At 40.8% G+C, this 16,390-nt stretch overlaps 1 protein-coding gene across 2 annotated transcripts; it reads left to right on the top strand.

Moving 5' to 3' along the window:
* Nucleotides 1-10,440: 10,440 nt before the first annotated feature.
* LOC117477058 (E3 ubiquitin-protein ligase TRIM58-like) lies at nucleotides 10,441-16,390 on the top strand. Of its 2 annotated transcripts, none has more exons than XM_034123769.1 (3): nucleotides 10,441-10,529; nucleotides 11,920-12,162; nucleotides 14,868-16,390. In XM_034123769.1, exons 2-3 carry the CDS (start codon nucleotides 11,922-11,924, stop codon nucleotides 16,340-16,342), a joined length of 1,716 nt encoding a protein of 571 aa, XP_033979660.1. In that variant the 5' UTR covers nucleotides 10,441-10,529; nucleotides 11,920-11,921; the 3' UTR covers nucleotides 16,343-16,390. The 2 variants fall into 2 exon arrangements, with proteins under 2 accessions (XP_033979660.1, XP_033979658.1); XM_034123767.1 differs by having other exon boundaries at nucleotides 14,865-16,390.

The raw sequence follows: 16,390 nt of genomic DNA, 5'->3' as shown, positions 1-16,390 counted from the left end.
TTTTTGTATTTCTAAACTTATTCATTTCACAGGGTGTCCGCGGGGTCTTAAAAAGTATTAAAAGTTGATAAATCAAGTTAGCGAAAATTAAGGCTATTAAAAAGTATTAAAAAGAAATAAACTGCATTTTCCAAGGTATTAAGAAGGTCCACAGCAAGGACAACATGAAACACCCTTTAATTTACTGCAACGACATGTCGGGAAACCCCCTCAAGGCGGCCCCATTCATAGTGCGCCGTCAAATGCTGCTTCTTATTTTAAGTTTCGTTGCCTTGCTCCGTCTGGGGGGGGGGGGGGAGAGAGTGTGTTGAGGCGTCACTGATGGTGATGAAAGCTGGGTCGAGGGGCCCCCACAGACTCTAGAATTGCCACTGTTGATGGGGATCAAAGCTGTCCGGTCCCACATGCTAAATGCTAGCCAGAAAGCCGCGGCGTTTAAGTCCAGACTCTCCCGATGACCAATCCGTGCCTCCCCTGACTGCACGTCGCTGACACTCACCGCTGCAGTGCAGACTCTCTGCAGGGAGGAGCCGCAGAGTCCGGGCGATGCTGTTCCTCCAAGGAAGAGGCACACGTTCACTAAGCCAAACTATATCCGGTCACAGAGATCTGCTATTTTAAAGTAAAGTCAACACATATCGACCCTAAATATAGTCTATATTAAGAACGAGAAAAGTCAACATATATATAGTTTTTTGTAAACATATGACAAATGTGTGAGGGTGATGACGTCAGAGCATCATCCTATGTGCCCCGGAAAGCCCCCGGCCCAATTTAACCCCTGGGTATTTATGAGGGAGCTCCTATATGGCATTACCCCACTGAAGCTCACCAAAGTTTAATATATTTCATCGTTCAAAGTTTTGTCAATTGTTTTGTTTATCGGTCAAATACTGGTTTCTAATGGTTTCTGAGGAGTTTTACTGGAATGAAAGAGCACAAAGTGTGTCTCCAGAAGCAAAAAAGCAGCATACTGCATTAAACCCGACCTTGACAGAGAGGTTGAAGTTAATGTGGAGAGGAGGCTTCAGTAGTCTGTCTGTTTTATCTCTTGGGAACAATGCCTAAATCAAAACTTTCTAATGGTTTATTTTTCTAATAAACCTTGCATTGGGGTTGGTCACACAATTCATTCTCTTGTGCTTTGTTTTATCTGAATTGTGATAAGGAGTTATCATAAACTGTTTTAGGCGATGAAGGGTCTTTAAAAAGGTGTTAAAAGGTATTACATTTGACTTCAGGACTCCTGCATACCTGTTTCATGGTTAAAACAAAAACAGAAAAAACCACAACTTTATATTCAAGCAACAGAGTCTCACTCCCTGATAGTCCAATAGCGACGCTTGGTCAGGGTCCTTTGGCGTGCAGTTGTGACGCGCCGAGGCTCCTTCAGCTTCATAAACAGACGCAAAGAGCTTTCAACTGATTGCAATGTATTCCCATCGGCGGCGGTATTTGACGCTTAGGGAAGCACCGCATCGGTCCATGTCGGCGGCAGTTAAAGGCAATGTGAGCGTCCATTCCCATTGGATAACGGAGGATTTTACACCCGGAAGTAAGTATTCTCCTTACTGTCGATTAATTTTACAGTGATATCTGCACTACTCATCAACTAAAAAACACCAGATTATCCTTGTTAATTACACAACATTGATTGGTTTAAATTGTGTACAATGCTTTTGTATTTTCCCCCTTCGATTCGGAGAAACAAATATTTTTTCGGAGTTTAGGATGGCAGAAGACACTACACTACCCAGAATCCTCAGCTATCGTTTGGGACTACACCATGTGCTTTGCTTGACAAACCCAAGCCCCCAGGAAGTGCGCCGGACTCAGATGAAAATATTCGTGCTGGCCAAACGGCGGTACTTCCTTTTGGTTGCCAGGCCCGGAAACACTTTTTCCCATTGACTTACATGGGGAAAGAGTGGTCTGTAAATCGTTGGATAATTTTTTTTAAACTAAATAAACTACCCAGTATGAACACTTGTATAGCCCTTATTAAAAACATTCGTTCCTCAAGTTGTAAAAATGTGCTAATAACGTTATTCTGTGAGTTATTTCCCTCTGCATTATGAACGCGCATCTAACCCACGGGACCGCGCCGTCCGGCACGTTCATGTTACGTGTTCAGCACTACATGCGTTTATCTTTACCCATGGATGCACAATAAGAACGGACCCATATCGCCTTACTGCCAGCCCACGGAGCTGTAATAATGGATATATTGCACATGTTTGCTGTAATTCATCATTTGTAAAATATTATACTACATGGGCTGTATGATTAAATCTTGTACCGTAAAGGTTGTATTAAATAAAGTTAATATTACCGACGTAGATTAACGTCCCTGTAGCTTCTTATTGCACTAAGAAGCTTATTGCACTGTATATATACATATGTATATATATACATATATATATATACATATGTATATATATACATATATATACATATATATACATATACATATACATATATATATATATACATATACATATACATATATATATATATTTATATGTATATATATATATAATATACATATATATATATATATATATATGTATATATATATGTATATTATATATATATATATATGTATATGTATATGTATATATATATGTGTATATATATACATACATATATACATACATATGCATATATGTTTCTAAGTTCAGGTGTTTAATAGTCTTATGGCCTGTGGGATGAAACTGTCCCTGAGTCTGGTGGTTTTAGTCCACCAGACTCAGTTTTTTCTCTCCATGCTTCCCTGTTGGGAGGGACTAAACGCAGGGAAACGACGCAAGTGAGGGACGCAAGGATTCCATTTAATCGACCTGAGAAGGACCAAGCGGCAAACTCTGGGGAAGAGCCGGGACGCCAATACGGAAGTGCCACAAACTGCAGTTCATATATTGGCCGATAGGCGATGACTGCAGAAAGGAGCAATTTCCATAGAGCCCCATGTTAAAATGCCCAATTTCACAGCAGAAAATGCTCGTTTCTAGCCCTGGATGCAATACATATTATTATGTATATAGTTAGATTCCACCTTCATGATTATGAATCTGTGAGTGAATTGTTTTCTAACATGACCCTTTTATTTATATTAGGTCTTAAAGTTTTTGCATAAATTAGGGCGTGGTCACATTGAGTGACAGCTCTGTCAAGTGACTGCTGCTGTAGCTTTTGTCTCTCTGCTAGCTGCTCCGTCTCCGTGAAGCTACAGCGACTCTGCCTGCCCAGTTCATCCAGGGAACACAACTTGACCCCGGCCGTGTTTGTTTGTTCTTCATGCTTATATATGGGACTATTGTGACTCGCTCTGCGGTTAAAACAGACGGTGCATGAATGCCGTTTTGCGGTAAGTGAAATTCGAGTACTTTATTTATGTGTTTATGATTTCAATCAGCTACGTAATGAATGTTAAGGCTTGGGTTAGCGTGTAAGCGAGTGGTAGCTACATCGGTGCTAACGATGCTAATCTTAGCCTCCAAGTTAACTTAAAACCATAGACTGTATATATAAAGGTTAAAACGAAATAGACAAGTGTTAAGCGTTAAGTGAGATAGTACTGTAGAACAAAAGGCTTCTGTTTGAGGTTGATAAAATAAGGTCATCCTTGTAACTTAGAGAGATATTTTATTATGTAGGTAGGAACTTTATGCATCGCTTAGGTTAATTTAAATTGGCTATGCTCAAGTATGTAGACAAGCTAACGTCGAAGTAGTGTATGTGAAATCAACCTCACAATAAGATGTGTGTATATTACAATTATTAATGTCATATTTAAAGATGATTACTTAGATATTACAATATGGTTGGTTGAGCTGGAGTTCATTATTGAGTTTACACGTTAACGTCACAGTCATCTGAAGAACGAACCCAAACCTTGTTGTTTTTATTAATTGCATTACCAAATTGGTATCAAATAAACAGTAAGCATTGGTAACACAACTTCCAAAGTTACAGTAAAATAAAAAGGACCCTGACTCGGACAATACACAATCCAACATGTTCAACAGAAGAGAATAAGTTATATTGTTTGTACACATGGTTCTTTACATATATATCTGTTTGTTTAAAGTGCCCAGGTTATGCAGACAGGATGGACCAGAGAGTGAGAGACAGAACTGGACTCCTCACAGCAGTGAACTTCAGCACAGGTACAAATACTCTTTTTTCATACTGTACAAAGAATCAAGAAAGATATTGGTTTAAATAAATGAAGTATTGACTTTAATACACTGATATACATTCCATTAAACAATACTAAATACTAGATCACCTACACATCAGTGAAGTTGAGGTTTTTTTCCATGCAAAGGGTTACATTTAGATGTTAACAAGCAATATGACTGTCAGCTTTCTAATTTAAGGTATTGAAGGCAAAGATATTTAACGCATAGTGACAACTGCTATTTATCTCTCAATATTGTCTGTAAAAACGTGGTAAAAGTGATTCTTTCAGTGAGACAACAGAGCAAGCTTGTTTTAATAACAGTTAAATATTATCTTGATAATAAAATACATTTCAATGTTGATGAATTTCATACTGTTCATTCATAATCTGATTGTCTTTGTAGCTCACTGTTGAAATAAAAAAAAACATTACAATTACAAAATAATTATATCTACAGCCCCTAAACACAAGCACACCTCTTTCATAAATAACACACTTGTTCTGCAATAATATGTTTTATGTTTCCTGTAATTTTTGTTAGGAAAGGACATGCCTGAAAGACACGACTCAGCATCTCCTCTTTCTCCGAGGGTCAAGAAAAACATCCAATAGGAAAATTAAAAGCTGATGTTATGAGATTTTAAGACCAGTACAGGACATTCACTAAGAAACCATTTTTATTGTGAAAACACAGTCAGCTGATCGAATGCACCTATTTCCACATCTACACTCCATCAGCTGATTATTTGTATTTGCCTCACTTCATGAGCTTCACAACATGTACCTTGTACCGCAGAGTTTGCAACGCAAATAAATGGGGCCAATCTTCAGTCGGATATGAATGTGTAATCTAACATTTTCAGTAAGAATAATGGACAAAAGGAGTGCAAATACAAATTCAATTTATTGAAATGTGAACCAAAAGTTAGTCAAACATGTTTTAAATAAAAAGCACATATGGACAGAAGGTGTAAACCTATTAAATGTATAAGTAAACACATTTAGTCAAATAAAGTGACAGACTAGGCCTGATCAGGTGGTATCAGCTATGCCCAGCATGGGCTCCTCCATCAGGCCTGGTCCTCCTCGCAGAGGAAAGACCCTCAGTCCTCTCCAAACCAACAGACAGGACGTCCATCACACGGAGGTTTCTCCCTGAAGTCTCTGCAGCTCTCTGGACACCACGCTGTCTCAATCCATCCACACTGAATATGAGAGGGGAAAAATGAAAATAATAAATGCTTTAGACAATAAGAAATATAAAAGTGAACTGTTGAGTTGCTCAGTTTTTTTAGATTGTCAATACTATTACTGTATAACTAATATCCCAGGTTAAGAGGCACATTCAAATAAAGATTGGTCTTTAAATACATTTTGTCTTTTGAATTGTTTGTCTAAAGTCAAGGATCTAGAACTGGTACTTGTAGTTTTAATGATACAGTCTGGTTATAATGCTGTTTGGAGGAGGCCTCACAGGTAAGAGCACTAACTAGCTATCATCACATGTACCTTAGCTTAACTTAAATGTATTAAACGTATAATTAAGTGATGGCAAAATATAAATAACTAATGTCATGCAAACATATTAATATTTTTGCTTGATTCCAGTGTTGCATTTAGCACATTGCATACAAACGTTAAGGGATTTTAAGATTCTGAAGTATTATGCTAAAAACTCAACTTAGATTATTATTTATAGTTTTGCTGAATAGTCTCATGTCTGCTTACCTTAGAAACGTAAAATGTGACGGCAACTCTGCAGATGGTGAGCATGTTAGCTTAGCTTGGTAGCTTGAGCTAGCTCTGTTACTTCCAGCTCAGAGGCAGCAGGTCCCGCCTCGGCTCCGCCTCTTTGCCCTTATTTGGAGCAGGCTGGAGCAGAGTGGAACTCTGACGCCCCTGTCGAGCCGTTAGTGGCCGACTCCGCCTACTAAGGGCTTCTCGGCAACTCTGCAGAATCCTATGGGTGACGTCACGGACCCTACGTCCATTTATATATACAGTCTATGAGAAGGACCCAAGGAAACCACGAGAAGCAGGGAAATTAGTTTTAAGAGCAATGGGACGTCCTTTCCTCCGGAGCGTCACGTGAAGCGACGTCCGTTTGTGATGACGCTGCACAGCTGATCGTCTGACAGCAGCTCTGTCCCCGTTATTTTCACAAACACCCCCGCCTCTGTTAGTACACATTTACTCACACAAACATTTGTATCATCTGTTGTAGACCCAAATACATTAAATAAAATAAGAACTCATTCTCAAAAAAGATAAACGCCATTCTTAAAATGTATAAACGAACAATAGTTAGATTAATATTGATTAGAGTGCACAATAGAAATAAAATAATTGAGAGAAGAAAAAGAGATATGTTAACTATCAAAACGAAAAGAAAAACATTACCAATATCTGACCAATCACGGCTTTGATAGGCCACTAGTGCAGGTGAAGAGATGTCGGCGAAAAGACAGTTTCAGTCCGGCGCAAGCAAGAGGAAAAAAAAAAAACATGAAGAAACTAGAGCATCACTCGAAGGTGGGTTATTGTATGAGTCAAATGTACAACTTGCGAATGTTGTATAAGTCAAATGTCAAACTTTTGCCAATTGCCATATTAAAACATCAGCTGCAATTCACGACACGAAGAAGGCAGTCTCTGCATAGCATATATATATAGCATAAATGGAGATGCAGTTATTTCCAGCATTCTTTATTTACCATTCATTCAAGTATTTGATGCCTTCTATCTGCTAATGTACAGGAGGAAGAGTGATAAACTGTCTGTCTAGTTGGCTTACATAACAGTTCAAGTTTACAGCCTAAAAAACATGGAGCATTTTTTCCCCTTTTATTCATTTTTATGTCAATTTGCACATTTCATGGTGATGCTCAGCCCCTCCCCTTAACTCCTAACAGTCATCATCATGTCAACCACAACACAGAGAAATACTGTTAGAAATATGTGTGTAGTTGTTGATACATTGCTGACAGAGGGAACTACATTTGAATACAGATTTAAGAAATATCAGTTTTTGAGCATGTGATAAGCATGTTTTGTCTTGACTATATTACAACTATATTATAATAAAATAATATAGTATTTATATTATTGAATTGATTATGATTATGATTATTATTATTAGTAGAAGTAGTTTATTTGCATTAATTATATTTTAATCTTTTTGAGGCTAGTATTTTCACTATATTCATTCTGTAGTGCACTATTAAGATCAAAACATATCTTAAGTCTGCTTGAATGATGGATTTCTTGTCTGCATTGGTCCAGGAGATCATCAACCTCCCAAAGATGACACTACAAAAACCTGCTCTGGAGATGTTGTCATTTCTCCACAAAAGTGAGTTACAGGAACTGTACCCAAATCTCTGGATTGCCCTCGGCATTGCAGTAACTCTTCCTGTTACAGTTGCGTCTGCTGAGAGAAGCTTTTCCGAACTGAAGCTTATGAAGACGTACCTCCGGTCGTCAATGGCACAAGAACGCTTAAGTGGCCTGGCTATCATAAGCATCAACGCACAGTTGGCACAGCAGCTGTCATACCTTGTCGATGACTTTGCATCCAGGAAATGCAGACGTATTCACCTGTAAACGCATACTGAACAACATACATGCACATTTACCATTTACCTCACTGTATAACAAAGTAACTGTGTTGATAATAATAATAAACAGGAATTATATTTGTATATAAAGTACTTTGTTTCCAAAAAAAAGAATTTCACTCCTGTCGTTGGTGGGGGGGGGGGGGGGGGGGGCTCATCTCACAATGTCGCTTGGGGCCCCAAGTTGGCCAGGGACGGCCCTGCCGACTAACTATGAAGTATGAAGAGAGAGACGAAAGTATAGAGAAAGTGGTCAAAAAAGGAATAGTGTCTACTAGTTTGTATGTATGCAATACAGTGTCAATGTAACTGAAGAATGTGAATAAACGGAGGTTCTTCCCACGGCACCCGAACGCCCCGTTTTCATCCTTTTTCCCCTCGAAATGTCTGAGCAGCTGGTTACCGGCTGACAACGAGCCAAGTCAGAAGCCACCGGTGTGTATTCGAAACTACGGTTTCGGTGCCGAGATACCGTTAGTAAAAAGGTAACAAGTGGTTTCACACAAAAAAAAGTGTTACTTCACAGTTTTACGACACATTTTTATTTTTTTGACTTGCAAAATTATCTTTTAAATTGTCAAACATCATATGTGTAATTCGTGGCACAATTCAAACGGAATCGAAAGATAATCTTTCTCTCCCCATTGACTTCAATACATAATTTTTCCGAAATAAGATCCCATGGAGCTCCCCCGGAAAGGGAGGGACTTCGCCTCTCTTGCAGCATCAGGAAAAACAAGTTATGTAGGCCCAATCCCAAACCACTCCCTCGACCCTACCCCTCCGTGGCGGAGTGAACTCCGTCTGTAGCCACACTCGCAGCTCAACGAGGCTCCCTCCTGTCAGATGGAGGGAGTAAATACAGCGGCAAGCTTTGGGACAAACTCCCCTCTCTCCGGCAGAAACAGGAAATGCCGTAACTGTATGTAACAACGGTTTCAAATCAGCATCTCTTTGACAAAAAATGTAAATTAAGAACTCAAATAAAACTCCAAACATCTTTCATTGTGTTACTTTTTTGTAAAGCTCTTTTAGTTTTAAACCTGATGTTTATAAGCTTCTTAGTTTTTGCAACAGTCTGTAAATATACACAACTTTATAATAAAATGCACACATTTACCTTTTTCTAGACTAAATACAGGTATGATCCTAAGTTAAAAAAATATGAGGTTATCATGAGGTTGTTAACATCGCAATTTATCAGTGGATGTTTGCTGGAACTACTTGTAAACAGCGTGTTTCCTGACGGACACACACAGCGTGACTCCGGTCAGGTAGAGACCAGTCTCAAGTCAGCACCAATGCAGACTCGCTGTTTGAGGGCTTGATAGCCCACTCCCCCTCCACACCTCTCCACACTCGTTGGTTTGGAACAGCACTGATGCCCCTTTCACACCAACGCAACTCCGGTTCAAGCTCCGTGCTAGAGCTTTTCTGGTTCAGAACCGGTTCTTCGGTTTAGCGCCGGCTCTTTTCACACCGCTCAGAGCCCGACTGGTGCTGCCGCTGCTGCGTCATGACGTCACAGTTTACGTCGCTGAGTTTCTCCCCAACGCCGGAGCTCACCTCACAACAACGGGCCGGGGACTGCGTTGCTTTTAATCATACGAAGCCAGATTAAATTAAATAACGACTTCTCCAACCTTATACTTTTCTCCAGAGTGCCGTGGTTCATTGTTTATTAATGTGTTTCATTTACCGACCGCTGCAGTGCTGGCCGGCTGCTCTTCAACGGGAGTGTATTCTCCCGTTAGCTCCGGGTTAGCTCACACGGCTCTAAAGTATTCACTGTCTGACTGTCACACAAGCAGCTGATACATATCCCCAGTTCCCCTTAAGTGAATGTGTGTCAGTCTGAATTGACGCTGTTTGGCATCACAACGCTGTTATGAAAGTTTCTCTGGTATAACATGGGTGATGTTAGCATAGCAACCGAAGCTAAACTGACTACTTGCTAAGCAGTATTCTACAGGCACTTTTTACCGACGTATTTTTCATTATGATTCTACTTGTGATAGTCGGACATGACAACCTGTGCAGCCCATGTATTGATTCCATCCGATAGCTGCTATAATAACACACAAAACGTCTGCCTGCTCTCCACAATGATCAATAACAGAGAACGGATGGTCAAAGTAAGGTACAAATAAACAGAATCACACGAAGCCTGGTTAGTGTTGCCTGACTTTATAAAGTGTGTTTTTTTTTAACAAGTGTGTGGTTGCGTTCTAGTCACTTTGCTCAGCACTACTGCTTGTTACAACTTTTATTTGCCGTACTCGCCTTAAGTGTTAGCTCAGGTTAATCTCGCCCCCCTCCGACGTAAGCGTGACGTACGTGGTTCTTGCTTCTAGACGGACAACTTTTTGGTGCTCGAAACGAACCGGATTCCGGAGCTATGACGCTGCTCCGCTGCGGTGTGAACAGGAAAACCCGGTGCTTTTCAAGCACCAGCACCGAACCGGCCCTGAAACACCGTTGGTGTGAAAGGGGTATTAATGTGGCGGACCCTCCGCGCGAACGCGCAAACGGAGGGGTAGTGTGTAGGGGTAGGGTGTAGGGCGTGGTTTGGGATTGGGCCTTAGCCTTCCCAAACCTGAGTCTCACGCTCCGTCTATACAAATAATGTTACTTTGAGTTTCATTGTCAGCGACGATACGGAGGGTAGCTGTCATGTGAAGGTGATTTTCCACCGAGACAAAACAACAACAGTTACTAATAAACAGGTAAGCTTTGACTTTGTTACCTCTTCTCACGCTTTATGTAACTTTTATTGGGTTTGAACTATTAAGGTGCAGCAGAGGTTCAAAGGCTTTATATATGTCATGCACAGCAGTGTAGATATCTCGGTACCACTTTACAATAAGACTACCCTTATAAAGGGTTTACGAATAGTTTGTAATTCATTTATTAATTAGGTTGTGAACACTTTATAAATCATTAATAAGCTTTTATAAGACATGAGATAAACAGGGCAACTGTGACCGGTTGCTTGCCAAATAGTGAGCCCACATTTATCTGTACTGCTAAGCCTTATATTGGCTACCTAGCTTACTTTGTCTTCTTCATCAGCCAGCATCCTTGGTGTCTGTTGCTCACTGAGTGGATTCTCGCTAAGTAGCCAATATAAGGCTTAGTCATCTTGCCAAATAGTGAGCCTGTGTTGATGTATGCAAACTATGTTAGAACTGGTTTATAAATGGTTCTTAATGATTAATAAAGTGTTTACAACCTAATTCATAACCTAATTATAAACCCTTTATGAATCCTTTATAAGGGTAGTCTTATTGTAAAGTGGTACCGATATCTCAATACAAAACTTAGGTCCAGCTCCTCCAACAATGCAACATAAATATATATAAGACATACAAAAACAATAAAAAAATAGTTTGAGAGAATGTTGCTAGACTTACGGAAGAGGATTAGGGCCACAAAAAAAATGTTTTGTTCTAAAAAAAAAGTCAGAATTCGGACTTTGATCTCAGAATTCAGACTTTCAAGTCAGAATTGCTGCTTTCACTTAAAGCTCACCTATTACGCTATATTTGAACAATATATTATAGGGCCATATCAATACAAAACATGTCTCTGAAGTGTTTTGCTCAAAATACCAAACGGATCATTTTTCTCTCTCAGGTTTACCACAAGGTGAGTAGGCCTACCTTTAATATCCTGCTTCTTTACACATACTCCAGTACAGGTTAGCTCTGAGTGTTAGCGATGCTTGCTAATGTAAACAAAGACCATATTACGTCCAAAACAGTCAGCCATTGTTTCTGATAGCAAAGTTTCTGATAGGGCCGTGGGTGTAAAGCCAGCCTACATTTCAGATATTACATCGGCAGCAAATCTGGATCAGTTCCGTTGTTCCCCCGTTTTTAGAGATGTGGGTACGGAGGAATAACAGAGAGGGTTTTGTTTTCTGACACTTTGTGAGTCCCCTGACACACCGGGGACACACCGGGACACATATTTATGTATAAAAGATATCAAAAAGTGCATTTTGCATGATAGGGGACATTTAAGTAAAAGATGTCAAACGACGTTGCAGTGCGGTCATTGGAACGTTAGGAAGCGCCTAACCAGAAAACCCTCTCCTCTGTCTTTCCCCTTCAGAAATGGCCTCTGCAAACATTTCAGAGGAGTTTCTGTGCTCCATCTGTTTGGATGTTTTCACGGAGCCTGTTACCACTCCCTGTGGACACAACTACTGCCGGGCCTGCATCAGCAGCTACTGGAGCTCCAGGGACACCATCCAGTGTCCGCTGTGCCAAGAAACCTTCCGGAAAGCCACCAAACTGAGAGTCAACGTCGAGTTCAGAGACATGTTGGAGATTTTCAAGAGGACCAAACAAGCAGGTGACTCAAATTCCTAAAATGTTCTGAATTTGTAAAAGGTATTTTTTCAAAGAACCTTTTTTCTGATTTTTGGAAACATTTGTTGTCTAGAATTAAAATGTTGAATTTATTACCTTGGATTTAAATAATTTGTGTAACACTTTTCTAGTTTTAAAATAATTACATTTTTGAATACCGAACAAGTGTTTTGGTAATGTAATACAATTTTTTAATTGCATATAAATATTTTTAAAACAATAATGTGTATATATATTTTAATAAAAATAAATTCCATTTATTGATATATACATTTTGATATTTTACTTTACTCATTGTGTTTAAAGGACCCCAGTTTAAAAAAAAAAAAAAGCTTCCCAAATTCCAAAATGTCCTCAATCTTAAAGTGGACCTATCATGCTATATTTGAATAATATATTGTAGGGCCATACCTATATAAGGTATATTTATAAGTTTTCTTTTTCAAAATACCAAACATCATGCATTTTAGCCATGCCTCATTTCGCTCTATTTTGCTCTCCTCCACCCTGTCTTTGCATGCGCTGCAGCTGACCACGCCCCCCTGCAAAGGAGGGGGCCGAGTTACGAGCGTTGTGTTACCATGCTGTTACCATGCCACGGCAACCTCTCATTCCCCTGATAGGTCAGCTCCTCCATCCTGACGTCAGAGAAATGTTCAAATCTGGATCAGTCTGTATCAGATCCGTTGCATCCCCGTTTTTAGAGATTTGGGTATGGAGGAAAAGAGAGAGGGTTGTGTTTTCTGACACTTGTGGCGCGTTTCCACTACAGCGCGGAGCACGGTTTAAGAGAGCTGTGACGTCAGCGGCCCGTCTTTGGTTGCGTTTCCACTTGGCCTAGTACCGGCTAGCGGGTCCTAATTCACAGTTTTTCTGGCCCCATAAAATCGTGGTTCTAGGGCCAGAGACAACGAGGCTGAGTCGGGCTGAGTATGCTAAACTAGAGAGAGAATCGCTGGCAAGGGGGCTACAACTACAACAAGATGGACATATTTGACCGTGATTTAATTGTAATACACGTTTCAAAATGATGCCGAAGTAACAACATACTGATACCGGTTAGTAAAAACCATGAATTAATGCTTTGACAAGTCTGCAGACAGACGGCAGGTGAAAAACCTTTTAAAATGCGTGTTTTCTAAATGGAGATTGGCTAAGCTAACGCAGTATATGCTCCGACCGTCCACACTCACAACAACGGCCTATACAGACATAAATAAAGCAGCGACTGTATTCGCCATGACACAGGCAGTCTGTGGTTTGTACTTGTTTAACTTTTGTCTAGTTTCTGAACATATATGAGGAGCTGTGAGCTCTGAGTGCTAACAGCTAACGGCTGTGTTGTTTTTCTGGGGTTCTCATTGAAGATGACGTCACGGCTCCGCCTACACTGCGTTACTATAGATACTACCCCAGCTACTAAACTGTAATGGAAATGTGCCATAAAGTGAGCCAGTCCTAACGAGGCCTAGCCATACCGAGCGAGGCCGAACGAGGCCGTGTAGTGGAAATGCGCCATTGGTGAGTTCCCTGGAACACCGGGGACACATATTCATGTATAAAAGACGTACAAAAGTGCATTTTGCATGATAGGTCCCCTTTAAGTAAGAACATAACTCCTGGATTATTTTTTATATCGATAAAAAAACAAAAACACAACGTCTTTAAACAGTCAGGATTTCCAAAAATGTCCTCACAAATCCTTAAAAGTCACCTATTATTCCAAAGGCACTTTTTGATGTATTTAAACATAAATATGTGTCCCCGGTGTGTCAGGAAACTCACAAAGTGTCAGAAAATAAAACCCTCTCTCTTTTCCTCCGTACCCACATCTCTAAAAACGGGGGAACAACGGAGCTGATCCAGATTTGCTGATATGATGTAATATCACGGCCCTATCAGAAACGTTGCTGTCAGAAACAATGAGACGTGTTCTAGAAGTAATATGGTCTTTGTTTACATTAGCAATCCAATCCAATCCACTTTATTTCTATAGCACATTTTAAAAACATGGGTTTGCCAAAGTGCTTCACAACGAACATAACATTATAACAAAATCTAATATTACAAGAATAGATAAAAGGCACACATAAGAATACATACAAGGCACACATAAAGGCTATGGACAGACAATAAAGCATACAAATAGGTACAGCATAGCTCAGTCTGACTCGAAAGCGTCAGCAAGCATCGCTAACACTCAGAGCTAACCTGTACTGGAGAGAGTGTGTGTAAAGAAGCAAGAAATCAAAAGGAACTCACCTTGTGGTAAACCTGAGAGAGAAAAAGAGTTTGAGCTCCATACTGTTTCAGAGAGAATCCTTGATGTGGTTTGGAACATGATATGGTGTTTAATCACGGCAGCATTTAGCTGAGTTTCTGCTTCTCTCTGCAGCTCTGCTGCATGCACGCTCCAAAGGGGGCGTGGCCACGGCAGCTCGGGTTACATTTGAAGAGCCAGACCCAGAATCAGCACGTTAGTAACAGGCTGAAACAGATATGAGGCTACAATGGGTGATCTGTTTGGTATTTTGAGCAAAACACTTCATAGACATGTTTTGTATAGATATGGCCCTATAATATATTGTTCAAATATATCATAATAGGTGAGCTTTAATATAAAAAAGGAAACCTTATAAAAATGTTTAAATATATATGAAAAAATTATCTTTAATTTTCCAAAAGCAGGTGAGGATGGAGGATCCCCGGCCGGGCCTGGAGACGTTCCCTGTGACCTCTGCGAGGGGAATAGGAAGCGCAAGGCTGTGAAATCCTGCCTGGGTTGTTCTGCCTCTTACTGCGACGCTCACCTGAAGCCCCATCGCACCGTGCAGAAGTTAAAGTGGCACCAGCTGATCAACCCCGTGGATTCCCTCGAGGAAAGGGTCTGCAGGAAGCACAACAAAGTGATGGAGTCTTTCTGCAAGAGAGATCAGTGCTGCGTTTGTTCCGTGTGCCTGAAGAAAGACCATGTGGGGCATGACGTTGTCTCTTTGGAGGAAGAGTTTAAGGCGAGGAAAACTATGCTGCAGGGTGCAAAAACGCCTATTGACAACGCTATATCAGATAAATGCAACACGGTTATAAGAGTGTATAACTTGATGGCGGAAAGTAGGCAGAACCTGGAGGAAACTAAGGTGGAAGCGAACCAGGCCTTCGATGGTTTGGTTGCCGCGATTCTCAGTAAAAAAACTAAGCTGATGGAAGTTTTGGAGGAGAAGCAGGAAGCTGCAGAGCAAAAGGATAAAGCACTAAAGAGACAACTATTGCTGGAGCTCGCAGAACTCCGTGAGACGAGTGTGAAGATGGAAGAGGTTTTAAAGACAGAGGACGAATTTCAACTCCTGAAGAACCTACCACCCATCCCCTCTGCAACAAACACAAAGCATTGCTATACAGAACGCAAAAGTCTCCTGCAAGTAGAGAAAGTCTGGAGAGCGGTGGCTAAAATCGAGGAGACACTCAACAAACACATGGACAAGATTATCAGAGAGGTCCTTCAGGGGGATGAGGAAGAGGAGGCCTTTGAAGAACAGCAAACCCTGTTTGACGATGAACTTGGTAAGATCCAGGTGCAACATGCAGTAAAAGTGACTTTGGATCCCATCACAGCTCACCCTTCCCTTATCGTCTCTGAGGACGCGACACAAGTTTGGGATGGAGTTGTCAATAGGAACATCAGCGACAACCCTAAAAGGTTCGACTCGCTCCCTTTCGTCCTTGGGAATGAGGGGTTTTCCTCCGGGAAAATCTACTACGAAGTATCCCTTGAAGGACTGACTGGATGGGAAGTGGGAGTGGTGAGAGAGTCCATCAACAGGAAAAGTGTCAACTTGTCGCTTACTCCAGAAAACGGATGCTGGACGTTGGGGTTGTATTGGGGACGATGCCAGGCTAACTCCAATCCTCCGGTCCACTTGCCTTCGATTAAAAAGCTCCAGAAGGTCGGGGTGTTTGTGGATTTTGAAGAAGGGTTCGTCTCTTTCTACAACGTGGACACGAGGGCTCAGATCTACTCGTTTACAGGGTGCGTCTTTGAAGGTGCATCATTTCTGAGGAAAATACTAGCGTTCTGGGCGAGGACCAGGATCTACCCTTTGTTCCGACCCAGCGCTGAGGAAGGGAGCGCTCCTTTACGGATCATTAATGTGTCAGTGTTGTAGTCAAGTCACCAATTCACAATTCCAAGTCACTCTCGAGTCCCCACTTTC

This window comes from Trematomus bernacchii, unplaced genomic scaffold (assembly GCF_902827165.1).
Source record: "Trematomus bernacchii unplaced genomic scaffold, fTreBer1.1, whole genome shotgun sequence".
In the NCBI taxonomy this organism is placed as follows: Eukaryota; Metazoa; Chordata; class Actinopteri; order Perciformes; family Nototheniidae; genus Trematomus; species Trematomus bernacchii.
This window is presented reverse-complemented; position numbering and strand designations above follow the sequence as displayed.